Source organism: Rutidosis leptorrhynchoides, unplaced genomic scaffold (genome assembly GCF_046630445.1).
Source record: "Rutidosis leptorrhynchoides isolate AG116_Rl617_1_P2 unplaced genomic scaffold, CSIRO_AGI_Rlap_v1 contig203, whole genome shotgun sequence".
NCBI lineage: Eukaryota > Viridiplantae > Streptophyta > Magnoliopsida > Asterales > Asteraceae > Rutidosis > Rutidosis leptorrhynchoides.
Genome location: NW_027266452.1, coordinates 58,969 through 73,000, shown reverse-complemented (window position 1 = coordinate 73,000; position 14,032 = coordinate 58,969). Strand labels below are relative to the sequence as shown.

At 33.2% G+C, this 14,032-nt stretch overlaps 2 protein-coding genes across 2 annotated transcripts; both read left to right on the top strand.

Moving 5' to 3' along the window:
• The first annotated feature begins 3,029 nt into the window (after window positions 1-3,029).
• On the top strand, window positions 3,030-4,106 carry LOC139881853 (tobamovirus multiplication protein 2B-like). Its single transcript, XM_071866256.1, has 5 exons — window positions 3,030-3,164; window positions 3,450-3,515; window positions 3,596-3,660; window positions 3,769-3,859; window positions 4,065-4,106. The coding sequence occupies exons 1-5, from the start codon at window positions 3,030-3,032 to the stop codon at window positions 4,104-4,106; spliced, it is 399 nt and encodes a 132-aa protein (XP_071722357.1).
• A 3,966-nt stretch (window positions 4,107-8,072) lies between these two features.
• LOC139881857 (ribose-phosphate pyrophosphokinase 2, chloroplastic-like) lies at window positions 8,073-10,136 on the top strand. Its single transcript, XM_071866261.1, has 7 exons — window positions 8,073-8,147; window positions 8,745-8,993; window positions 9,182-9,325; window positions 9,403-9,570; window positions 9,653-9,722; window positions 9,839-9,920; window positions 10,007-10,136. Exons 1-7 carry the CDS (start codon window positions 8,073-8,075, stop codon window positions 10,134-10,136), a joined length of 918 nt encoding a protein of 305 aa, XP_071722362.1.
• Window positions 10,137-14,032: the final 3,896 nt, after the last annotated feature.

The following is a 14,032-nucleotide window of genomic DNA, read 5'->3' as shown; positions in this document are numbered from 1 at the left end:
AGAATGGTTTGTATTCCCCTTGAAATCTAGAAATTTAATATCATGTAGCCTTCAAGAGATCCCACGTAAAGTTCATAGGGTCATTTTCAAACCATATTCCATATTTTTTTTCTCTATATTTTTCTTTATCATCATAATATCATTACTAAAATTCCATCTATCAAAATTTTTTTTCTTCAACCCATATCTTTCGATTTTTTTTAAAAAATGTCTATTGTATAAATTATTAAAGTCGAATTATGTCTATATGAATCTAATATTATAGTAGTTTTAATATTAAATAATAAGTCAATTTTATTTAGGAAAATTCACTCTTACCTCATGTGAAACATTAAAAAAAAAAAAAAAAAGCTTATTTGAAGAATGTATGTGCACCGAGCCCAAAAGAGTCACAAAGGCCTGTTACCGGACCAAAACACAAAACATAGGGCCCGATCCATTGATTACTACAACCAACAGTTTGGCCACTTAACATCAAATTAAACTTTATTATCTGATTGGTTAATCAATTTGACCCGTTAAAAATACAGAGCCCCACACCACAACTCCAGTGTCGGATTACTATTCACAAATCCGTTAGAATGAATTATCACCACCACCACTACCAGCTCATCTATTTCTAAATCAACAGAAGCAATGAAGCTCTCTTTCAAGCTTGAAGATGACAATCATCCTCAAAGCCAGAAGAATCCAATTTTAAAAGCAAAAGTACCAATTACTATCTTTGATCGACCCTTCATCTCCTCTCTCACCACCACCACTCCGACGACCACCACCTCCACCACGACCAGAAAAGATGTATCTTTTTCTCTCTCCACCAGCTTCCCTTCAGGCCCTTCTCTCAAACTAATCTACAATCCGACGACCGGCGAACCTTTCTGCGTTTCCCTAAAATCAGGCCTTGGACTCTTTGGCTCTCCACAGAGCTCCCCGCTCGTATTCACGGCCAATTTCTCTCTTTCCACTAAAAGCCCCTCTTTCTCTCTCCATTTCAAGCCCCAATTCGGTGATTTTTCCCTCCACAGATCCACCTTCTCCTCTAATTCCGAATCCAACCCGGTTTCTGCTGTTAATGGGTCGAATTCGGAATCTGGGTCGCCTCCGAGTGGTGAGATTTTGAATGGGTTTGCCTCGGATAGTTGGCAGGAGCTGAAGCTAGAGACATTTCCCGGCAGCGATAATGGGGTTCAAAACCCTAATCGGGATAATTTCAATCGGGTTGATGCGAATAACGGATTTGGGTTTGTTCCCGAGAATCCATTGGCGATGAGGAGTAATAAAAAGGGTAGCTTTTTCCCGGGAGTTTCGGTTAAGGCTAGAACGGTGTTGCCATTGACGAAAAGGGTAAATGTGAATTTAAGGTGGGGTTTGAATTTCAATCCTGATTCAGGGATGAAAATGCCATATTTGACACTGAACAAGATCGGAGTAGAGAGAATAGAGGAATTGAAAGTGGAGGAAGTTGATCAGAAGAAGAGTAATAACAATGCAGGGGATGTTGAATTGTTGAAAGGAATGTATTATTGGATGAACAGAGATTTGGAGACGATGGCAAATGAAAACAAGGAAATGCTGAAATGTTTAGAGGAGTTGAAATCCAAAGTTTCGGCTCATAAGAAAAGAGAGAGCATAGGGAAGAAAATTTCACCAATCGTGTGTGACTATGGGAAAAGTGAGAGCACAGGGAAGAAAGCTTCCCCATTTTCTGGTGCAACCACCCCCGAGTTTGAGCGATGGAGAAGTAAGAAAAACGGTTCATCAGAAGGGAATGTTCATAAGGAATTGAAGATTAATGCGGGAGAACAGAATGGAGTAATAAGGGAGATAAAGAAGCCTGTGGTGACCAATGTAGAGGCTGAGTTGCAAAGAGCTATTCAGGCTGCTGCCTCTTCTTAGAACAAGTAAATGTTTGATAATCTATTCTTATCGATTTCTTTTGCTTTTGATAGGATGTAGGATTTAGTTCTTATCATAGTATAAGGTAACACTGCCGTCTCTTCTCAGAGAAGGTTTGGGAATCTATTCAAGTATGATGGATTTGCAATCGAATGAATCAGTCTTCTATCCAAATGAGAAAGCAAGTATGATGTTTTCATTATATGGAATGTACTAGTAATAAATAAAGGTTACCACTATTGCAATTCCATCTTTCTCTATGAACTGTGTTATGAAAGTCTTTTTGCTGAAATTCGTAACTGTTGTTGGTTGATTAACTGGGATGCTTTATGTCAATCAAAGGAACTTGAGAAGCCTAGGATTTCACGACTTTGGGTATGTTTGTATTACCGGACAGAATCTAGCGGATAGTTAAAAACGTATAACTCGGATATGGATAGATATAGTTGATCTAGATTTACATTTGGATGGCACATGTTTCGACGAGGGAAAATTTTATCGTATCATGTCCAGTGTTTGGATTGCAAGTTTTAGCTGCCGGATAAGCTAAGTAGTAGACTTGGACAACCTGTGTTTTTTATTTTCTAAGTGTTGTGGTGTGATAAAAGCTTCTTTGAGGCTAAAAGAGATAGCAGCCCAACGCTTCTGAGGCTGCTAGTAGGAAGAAGGTCGCGATTTGGTTTTCTTTGGGAGGAAAATGGAAAGTTGAAATAGCGCCTGGAAGGATGGATTGGACAAACAAAAGTGGAGCTCTAACGCCTAAACAGAAATGCGAATGCACAACTGGAAGACCACAAATTGTCAATAATTTCAAGTTCTTATAGTCCACGTCACTGACCGTTAGTGTAGTTGACGGCAGTTGACTGTCACGGCAGGTAGCTAACCGTGTGACGTAATTAAAGTTTGGGTAGGCAAAACGTAAGACAACAAAAAGTTTAGAATTCGTAAATTAAACTTTTGGGCCCGTTGTGAGGGTAGACCCAATCAGTTTATGGGCTGACGATTGGGCCCATCATAGCAATGAAATTGTTTGTTCATGATTCATCATGACCATATTCCAATCCTTTGACGATAACTCGATTGATACTGTGAGATTGATTCGATTCATTTGTGGTCGTGGATCGGAAGAGAGAATGGCGACATCGAAACCGCCGCCGTCGGCGAGTAGAGCGGGGACAGCGAAAGCGATTGTAGCAGATCAGATATCACAGAGCGTACAATCCACCTCCAATCTCCTCCATCTCTTGCAACACTCGTCTCCTTCAAACGTAACCACTCTTAATTATCATGCTTTTAAATTCATCATCTTGTTGTGGATGAGACCATTGATTCCGGAGCATTGCTTAATTATGCCCTGACTGTCAATCTCTGTTGAATTTTGTAGTAATTTTTAACTATTCTTAGCTGGTAGTTGCTTTCTAATTCGTAAACACTTCCATAGATAGATAGTTATACTAAGAATGGTTGGTGATGACAAAAGTTCATAGTTTCCCTCATTTTACCTTGGCGGTTAAATCGGTTTTGTAATTCGGCGTTGCTTCCGTTCTGTGCAGGCTCAACTAATGAAGCTTCCGAAGAACCTTCTGGAGAAAACTTCAACGATTAAGAACACTGGCCAAGTATGTAACTAACAAAACAAAGCATGGTTGTGCAATATCTTTATCGACTTTCTCAATCGTTTATGTTGTTTTCAACTCAGGTGCTACAGCAGATGCCTCATGTTATTTCGTCCTTGGATGCACATTTAGAACATGGATTACAAAGGTTAAATCGATACTCTTATCTTCTTCTTTTCAGTCAAAATGTAAAATTAGCCCTGTCTTCTATTCCATTAATATAAAACTGATATTTCCGTTGATATAAATTTTGCAGTCTTCCTCATTTGCAAACTATAGTTCAGTTGCTTGGAAATATAAAGACTTGCCAGCTTGATATGCTATCTCATGCACATCTTCCTCAAAATGTATGAATCTCTCTCTCTCTCTGTCGTTCGTGAATATGTATGTGTAATTGTGTATAATAGATATGCCACCCATCTTGTCTGTTAAAGCAGAATTCTGTAATAGACCGAGTTTTGCTGATTGGATTGTCATGCTGGGACTTTCATTTTTACACTAAAGTGTTTTGCTTGATTTCCTATTCTGACTAATTTCCCCTTTCTCAATTAGGAAGCCGAGCTTTCACATCAACCGCTCGATAAGGAGAGCTGACTGACCCATGTTTGGAGCTTTTCTAGTGAAGATTCTGAGAAGACGATGTTAGAAAAACGACTTTCATCAGGTATTAGATTTACTCTTTCGAGAAAAGGCTGATTTTTGTTGTTAAGTGATGTCTTTCATAGATAATTAGAAACCTTGGTATTGAAATGTAAATGTAATGTTGTGTCGTCTGTAATATGATTTGATCTGGCAGAGCGATTACCAATGAAAACATGGTATCCAATTTTCACTGGATGTAATTTGATACGATTTTCAAACTCAACGGTGATTGTTTGTGATATAAAATTACTGTATAATATAAAATGCCCGATCCTGTTTAAAGTTTTGTCGATGGATTGGAGATAATACCTTCCATCAGGAAATGAATGACTCGTAGAATTCCTTGCTTGTAGACTTTTAAGTACTCGACTCTTGTTGCACCATCAATTAACAATGGATGAATCAAACTTTCACTTCTTGCCTTCTAGAGTATTTTCATGGAGATTAAGTCACAAACTTTGACTGGACTCTCGTCCAATTATTTGTTTGAAGCAAACTCTTTATATTCCCACACAATGTATCCGTCCGTTTAAGAAAGCAAAATTCTAGTCCAAAAAGTTTGTGACTAGTGACCATTGACTTGAAGAATGAGAATTCGTAGCCAGTCAATGCGATTCTATCAAAAACAAAGCCAATTGGATTGAATTATAGCCACGTGTCACCTGCTTGAATAAAGTCAAGAGAATACGATTCTCCAACAATTTTTTATTTTTTTTCAAAAAGTGGCAAAACTAAGATTTGTTTCTTATTAGATTCACTGCCTTCTTGGCAATTTTGGAAACTCCATTTTTTTCTTCCAAAGGAAAAAACCACGTCCTTTATCTGTAAAAGGAAATTAATTGAGAAAGATCACAGTATAATATTCTAGAAAATATGAACAATCAATTGTATTTATTTCGTAATATTTAATTTACAAATTGGATGAAATTCATTAAAAAATATATATCTCGATATAATCTTATTTTATTTTATAACATAAAAGAAAATAAAAATTGAACAGCTCGTAATATAATTTGTTCAAAGTAGTCGGTGGGCCCGTCCGTTGGACGGAAATATCGTACCTTTGAGAATTAATAATTTAAATATATCATATAATAATTATATGTATTAAATAAATGTATTTTAACTTTATATCAATTATAATTATTTTGATTTTATTTCAAAATTTACGATCCTATTAGAATCAAAATTTTGTTTTGTTTTAAAAAATAATAAACATAGTAAAACGTAAAAAATTACATATCAAGATTTGATTTGATAATAAAATTTATAATTACATCTAATCAATTCAATTTTTCCTATTGTTTGAGATATAAGATATGTTCATTTTAATTAAGAATAGGAAAAAAATATAGCGAATTTTTATTAAGAATAATAGTTTAATAAAAAGTTAAAAAGAAAATAGTATATATTAAAATTTTATTAGAATTTTTTTTAATAATACGTCTGTTTGAATAAAAAAAAGAAAATATGTCCATTTTAATTATGTAAAGAAAAAAGAATATAATGAATTTTAATTAACAAAAATTATTAATTTTTTGAAAAGTAATATATGTCTATTTTAATTAAGAATAGAAAAAAAAATATAGTGGATTTTATTAGGAATTATAGGTTAATAAAAAAATTTGGAAAAATAATATATATTGTAATTTGATTAGGAATAATTTTTTTAATAATATGTCCATTTGAAAGGGAAAAAGAATATATGTCGATTTTAATTAGGAATAAAAAAAAGAATATAGTGAATTTTAATTAGTATAAATAATTTAATAAGAAAATTAAAATATATATAGTGTATTATAATTTTATTAAGAATAATTTTTTAAATAATAGATAGAAAATAGATTAAGAATAAAATTATTATATTAGAAAAAAATAATTGGTAGAAATTTTATAAGGGATTAGTATGTTTTTATTGTGTTTTGATTTCCTAATTAAAATAGGGAAAAAAATATTATTGACTTAAAATTGTGACTTAAAATCTAATTAAATTCAAATTTTAAAATACATGAGTCAAATTAAGATTCATCAATAAATCGCCATGTGTCGAATTTTGATTTGACAATAAAATTTGCATTTGAAATAAATTTAAAATTGAAAAAGTCTCGCTATTGTCTATAAAAATTTGACGCCATTCTATAATAAAACGATCTATAATTAAAAAATCGAAAGGATAATAATAAAGCTAGCTTACCAAAAGAAAATCGTAATGGGAAATTTTTATTTTTAGGGTGCGAATTAGTATGGTGCATATAGCCATATATATTCGTAAAGAAAAGATAAAAGAGAATAGAAATCTCATATGATTAGAAATAAGTAATTGATAAAATTTTATTAGGAATCATTATTTGATTGTGTTTTGATTTCTTAATTAGAATAGGAAAAAAATAATATTGACTTAAAATTATAATTTGATTTTTAATTAAACTCAAAAACTTAATTCCTAATTAAAACGTCATGTGTGGGATGTTGATTTGACAATAAAACTCAAAAACTTGATTCTTAATTAAAACGCCTTGTATCGGATGTTGATTTGATAATAAAATTTACAATTGAATTGAAATTGAAACAAATTGAACAAATTAAAAAAGTTTTTTTTTATTATATATGTATATATATAATATATATATTAAAGATCGAGAAGAAAAGTCGAATATTATATGAACATTTTTTATTTTTTAAAACGAAAAGAAGGTCGTAGAATCCTAGTTTTGGCAATTTCCGTGTCAGCTGTCTAGAGCCAAGAAAAGAGCGAAAATAAAAAAGGACAAATTGTATATAACCCTCTAAGTTTTGCTTTATTGTAACTAAAACCCCCTATTATTTTTAAAAACTATGTTTCCCCCTAAATCGAGACAATATTTATAATACTTACCCCTGCAATTTCACTCCGTCGCCATACGTATCGTGAAACAGAGGGGTGAAGTTTAACATATTTACTTAAGGGTGTTTGTGACTTTTCAAGGGAATTAACGGTGCAAGCAAACAGCGTTGACATCCAGGGGGAAATCAAGTTTTATGAAGCATAAAAGGATCTTTTATTACATTAAGGGAAACATTAGGGGGCTATATCTCAAGAAAAAAACATCCCTTCTTCTTCTAAAAGTAAGTAAAGTAGTTTCTCCGCACCGTACCAGCCGCTGACAACAAAATTCTCAAATGTATGTTGCACACTGATGAAAGCTTAAAAAACGCTTCCCATTTCTCTCCCTCTCAAATTAAAATCTACTCGTCGCAAATTATAAACCCTAGAATTGAATTTGCATTCTTCAATGGCTTCTTCTTTCACAGCTTTTCAATCCCCTTCCTTTTTGTCATCTTCTTCCTCTTCATCGTCGCTCTTTTCTCGTTCCTGCAATTTCTCACAAAATTATTCGTCTTTCAATGACTCTCGCCACCGTACATGTGCACTAAACATAATCGTGAGCCTTCTTCTATGTTTAATTATTAATTAATCTTTAGTGTTTTTTTTTTTAATTTTTTATACCTGGACTTTGAGGGTGACAGGGTTGATTTTCCGCTGGTCTAATGATTTCGGGGAAAAAAATATATTATTTGTTTTGTATTACATTATTAGTTTATGTTTTTGGGGACAATTAGGAACTCGTCAGCATTATAGCATTGTAGGAAATCAGTTTATGCTTTCAAGCTCAAGACTTTTAAGTTTGTGGGACAGTGGGAGAATGTCTTGAAATTAAAGCTAGTACTATTTTAATTTTTTTCGTATCAACTTAGTAATGGTTGTAGAATTATATCTCTGTTTTTCTGGAACATTGCAGTTTCAAAATTGACGATTTGTTTCTTTCATTTTGCTAGAGATGTGATACGCCTTCTGAGCCTCTGAAAGTTGAGAATGGGAAGCCGTCGGTTCCGGTACTTGATGAAAGGAGCCTTCCCAAATTCTTGCAAACAGCACGGATGGAGAAAAGGGTAAAAAGAGATAGTGCCAAGCTCAAGTTGTTTTCCGGCTCAGCGAATCCGGCACTTGCTGAGGTAATTGTTTTATTGAGACGCTGAGTTTCCACGCTCTGCCTAGATGACATTTTTTGTCTTTTCTCTACTAATGTGGCCTTTCTCAGTAAGCAATACTTGGGAAAAGCTTAGGGTCTGTATTTCAGGTAGAATGAGGAGCTCCAAATGGTTAATCATGTTAAAGAGAAAAACAACTCTGAATGAAGTAGCTTTACTGTATATATTTCAGAAACAAGTGGTTGAATATCTTTGTGTTTCATCACCTTCGTATTGGGGATTAAGAAATCAAACTGATATGTGAAATCCTTTATATCAGGACTGCTGCTTGATGTTCATCAGGAATTTGAACATACTTCCAAAGGCGGTCCCGCCTGTTTCCCTTCTTTTAGTTTTAGGTTTAGAATTCATCATATTACGTGACCCTTGCCTTGGCAACATTGGTAGTTATTGGTTTTAAATATATCGACTAATGAGAGGTTTTAGGATACTCTGAGGAGCCTGATGCTTGTAATTAAGTTCGTTATACTCTTTTCCTTTCGTTAATAATTCATGGTTTCTTCCTAATACAAAATCTTATTATTCCTTGCCTCTGAAGTTCTTTCGCTTATTTATTTCCAGGAAATTGCTTGGTACATGGGCCTTAAACTGGGAAAGATCAACACCAAGCGGTTTGCTGATGGTGAAATATACGTTCAGTTAGCAGAGAGTGTCAGAGGATGTGATGTATTTCTTATTCAGCCAACCAGCCCTCCAGCAAATGAGAATCTCATGGAGCTTTTGATAATGATCGATGCTTGTCGGAGGGCATCGGCCAAGAATATCACTGCAGTGATACCATATTTTGGATATGCCAGAGCTGATAGAAAAGTATGTTATAAACATTTGATTGTGGAAGTTCAATTTATTATTCATCTTTCTACTTATAGAAGTTCCGCGAAAGCAAAGTCTTATAAACATGCTGGAAATGAGAATATTTTTCCTTGATTCTCAGAATGTGACCTGTTTGGTGATTTTCATTCTTGTACTGAAATGTCCTCCATTTTTTGTTCTGTCAGAATCAGGGACGTGAATCCATTGCAGCCAAACTTACGGCAAATATTCTAACGAAGGCTGGCGCAGACCGTGTCCTTGCTTGTGATCTTCATTCTGGGCAGTCCATGGGCTACTTCGATATTCCGGTGGACCATGTGTACTGTAATGTAAGTAGCCGGCTGATGTTGATTGTAGACTATGATCTGATTCAAAAACCTAATGCTTGATTGTTTCTTCATTGCAGCCTGTGATTCTTGATTACCTCGCCAGCAAGACAATTTGTTATAGCGATTTGGTTGTGGTGTCGCCTGATGTTGGTGGAGTTGCCAGAGCACGATCTTTTGCAAAAAAGCTATCTGATGCTCCTCTAGCCATAGTGGATAAAAGGAGGCAGGCCCACAATGTTGCTGAGGTAATTTACTGAAACCATCTTTTCCTCTAGCCATTGTGGTTTCTTTGAAGTTGCTTGATTATCGTCTGTAATGGACTTTCAGGTGATGAACTTGATCGGTGATGTAAAAGGAAAAGTTGCAGTTATGGTGGATGATATGATCGACACTGCTGGTGTGACTCTAAATCCTTTTTCAAGTTAACATTTATTCATGCTTGGGTTGCCATTGCTTTTTTGTCTTTAAATAATAAGTGAATACGACTGTTGTGTTGGATTTCTTGTATTGTAGGGACTATTTCTAAAGGTGCAGAGCTTTTGCATCAAGAGGGGGCACGAGAAGTCTATGCTTGTTGTACTCATCCTGTTTTCAGGTAAATCCTTCATTCTACTTTGTTGCCACGTTGAACGTTTTTCTGTTCATCCATTTGATGCTAAATGACAATTTACTTTTTCGCAGTCCGCCTGCAATAGAAAGATTGTCGAGTGGTCTATTTCAAGAGGTGATTGTTACAAACACTATACCTGTCTCGGACAACAACTCTTTCCCTCAACTCACCGTTCTTTCGGTGGCAAACCTTTTTGGGTGAAACTATATGGCGTGTTTATGATGATAGCTCCGTAAGCAGCATTTTTCTGTGAGACGGAGGAACAGCAAGCAAGCAAGCAAGCAAGCCATGAAGAAACTATCTGACTCTGTTGCTGAATTAGAATTTCTAGTCTGATTTTAATCAACACGAATAGAAAAGTCAAAACAAAGGGGTAAAAAAAGTTATCTATGTACAATTTTTATTTTAGTTTTATGTATGTTACTTTTTTAAATTAAAACATTTTGATTTTCTTTATTCCATGATGTTCATAAAGCATTATATATGCATCCGGAAAGGTGAAGAGATTTATTAAAGGTTTTGAATGATATAGGCAGGGGCGGATCCAGTTAAGGGCGAATTGCCCCCAGTTAAACCTATAAAAATTGTTAATCCTCCATTAGTGAACACAAAAGTTGTAGCAGCTCAGTAGGTAACAAGTACACTTCTTAACTTGAAGGTCTTGGTTTTTTTAATACTTAGTCCTTCTTTTTCTCAAAAAGGTTTTCCCATTTGTTTTTTTCAATAGAATCACCGTCTTTTTATTTTCCAAAAAAATAAAATAAAATTCCATTTGTTATTTTTTCAATAGAATACAGTGTAAATTAAATATTTTTTATTACGGTATTAGTATTACTTTCTCACACATCACTTAAATTACTACTGTATTATATTTTTACTATCAATAATACTAAATTGTTTTGATATTGGTTTAGAAGTTCAAATAAAATAATTTGGAAGATAAATTTGAATTTGAATTCTATAGTTATAGTAGTTGGTTAATTTAATTTGTCCCTCAACTATACAAACGAAATACCTTAACTATACAAACGAAATAAATTAACGTAATATAAATTTAATCTATATATATTTTAATAAATTTAAAGCTTAATTATTTAAAAAAAATACAATACTTTTTTATCATAAAATAATTATTTAAAGTCTATTTACTGAATTTTATTAGAACATCTTATTTTTTATAAATCAAAATATTGCACGTATCATGTTTAAATAACTAACAATTGAAAATACCATAATATTTAGTGAAGAACAAATATACTACTTTCGTGTTCATAATAGTTGATCGTTTTGGTTAAAATGATATAATTTAATTAATGAGATACATTGAGGATATTTTTATGAACAAAAATATCTCAAATTAAAACAAAACATCATATATAACTTAAAAATATTTTCTTTAATAAAATATTTTTATTTATCTTATTAATAACACAACTAAAACCAAAATATTAACTAGTGTGAAACAGATGTACGAAATTGAGAAAAAAATTAATATGTTTATATATATCATTTTATCCCCAGTAAAAAACTTTCCTGGATCCACCACTAGATATAGAAAATGCAAAACAACACTGTTCTTACCTCTGAATTTAACATTATCTGATTGATTTGGTTGCCGTTGTTATTTAAGTTTCTTTTGACATATATATCATTGTTTAAGTTTAAGAGTATGTTCTCCTCCTTGATTAATTATTTTTATCTAAAAATCAACTTTTTTTGATAATAATTTTGATAGATCATGGGGTCGACTCTTCAGCATCGCAATTCTTAGAATTGTTTGGGTTGAGAGAAGACTATCCTTTATTTGTGTAGTCTAAAACCGTTGAATAAAAAAATATAAATATATCTATATCCAGTTTTTTTCTACTTTATTTTATTATCTCTCAGAACACATTTTAATTTCATTTTTATTGAAATGATTCACTCTTTTGGTTAATTTTTGACACTAAAATCTACTTGGTTATGATAATTATAAAATTGTAAACTTTTTTTTAAACTTAGATTTATACAAATGCTATTTAAAAAAATGCACCCTTTGATGTGGTCACGGTCGAATTCGTCCGATTCCTAATACATTCCTAATACAGATGAGTTTTTTTTTTTTTATGAATATAGTACTGATGGTTTACAATTTTTTAAATTTAGAGAATCAAATTGAAATTATAAACTTTTCTTGAATGGACGGTTTTGATTGATCTAGACTGTTTAAATTGGATTATATATAATTTTAAAAAATAAAAATAAAAAACGAAATAAGCTAAAGGGTAAAAGTGAAAAGATAAAAATGGATGGTTGAGATTGAGCAATTAACCTGATTGCAGCGTGTCACTTAATTGCCGCTCGTTCTTACGATCCGCGTTTTAAAATTAACCATTTGTAACTTCAAAAATTAACCATTTGAGATTGGCTCAAAGAAGTGTTCACTGTTCAGAGTTTTGTTTGTGTTCCAAGATTCAAACTACCAAAAAAGGGCCCACTATTGGGCCATAGTAGCCTCAATAAACGGTCCACTGTTTGGCCCAAAAAAGAAAATGTAAAACAGATGCACGGAAATTTTTTTTTTTTTTTGAATTACAATTCTCTGCGCGGTACCATAACCTCACTATTTGAGATGGGGCACACCATCACTGGACTATTCTCATGGGATAATGCACGGAGATTTGATTAATGCTTTGTTGAATATATATATATATTTATTTACTTTGTTAGAATATTTTAACATATACTCCCCGTGACTTGAGAAAAATGATTATGTATAATATTGGGTAGGCTAATCTTACAAATTAATTTTGCTCAAACCTACAATATATTTATATACTATGGTATTGATAATAGTAATATTGTTTTGTGTATTTTCTCAAAAACTAGTGGGGTGAAAATGAAAATATATAATTAAGAGCAAAAAGAGACAAAATTACTTAAAAAATTGGGTTGGGATTTCGAATTTCGAACCAAACCAACCTCAACTTTACATTGGTGTTGACACGACCCAATTTTAACAAGAATGTTGCTTGCTTTAACCAACTTTGTCTTTCCCGCTCTAATGCAACCAATTGTTGCACCGTACTTTGCTCTCCCGGCACATAGAGATTCTTCTCTCTCTTTCTTCATACAAAAGTACAAATATATAATCTAACCCTAATAGTTCAAGAGGGAAAATTTGATAGAGTTTCATGGATCTAATTCAATCCTAAAAGAGGGAAGATTGAACATGAACTTGTAAGTGATTGATTGGAGTTCATGGATTCCCACAACTCCCCATAATTCGAGAATAGAATACGACTGTGATGCGATGGTGATGTTTGAAATAAATTTGATAGAGTCTCCCAAAAGCTAGCTCAAATACTGTTGGAGCAAGACTATCCATACATAGGTGCTACAAAAATATGCGATCCGTCGAGACTCATCAAATGTCCAAAGGTGATGATCCATGGATTTTGCATGACTCCCAAAGAAAGATAGATAACGAAGTTTCCATGCGAAAGCCATGCACCGATATAGTGCATAAATGTTAGGAGGGACATTTGAGAAGTTTCCATGCGAAAGCCATGCACCGATATAGTGCATAAATGTTAGGAGGGACATTTGATAACTCTCTCCGTAAAGATTTTTAGAGAAAATCTAAGAGCTCAAGAAAATTTCCTTAGCAGATTCGTCGTTATCTCGAAAAGCTAGTACTTGTTTCAAATGAACAAATCTCGAACAACATACACAACTCGGAACAAATGAACAGAGTCGGGAATAACATATTCAGTGACTTCTAATAGTGCAACCAAAAACCCAATTACAAACACAATCATTCAAGTTTCTGTACAGATCAAGGAATTAAATATACAAACAGGGAAGAACATTTAATAGTTGATTCTGTATATAATCAACACGGAATGATATTAAAAAGTAAAGAGTTGAGCTTGTACTCAATCATTGCTTGCCTTGTGAAAACACAAATAACCCTGGGCAAGGCAATGCATCTCTTGGTTGTTGATTGAGTAAACTATAACTTGTTCCAGCCTTGGAGTAGTTAACATAGAGAAGATTAATAGTATAAAACCCTTGCTTGTTTAAGAAGTTTTCTTCTTGAATACTACCTGATACTG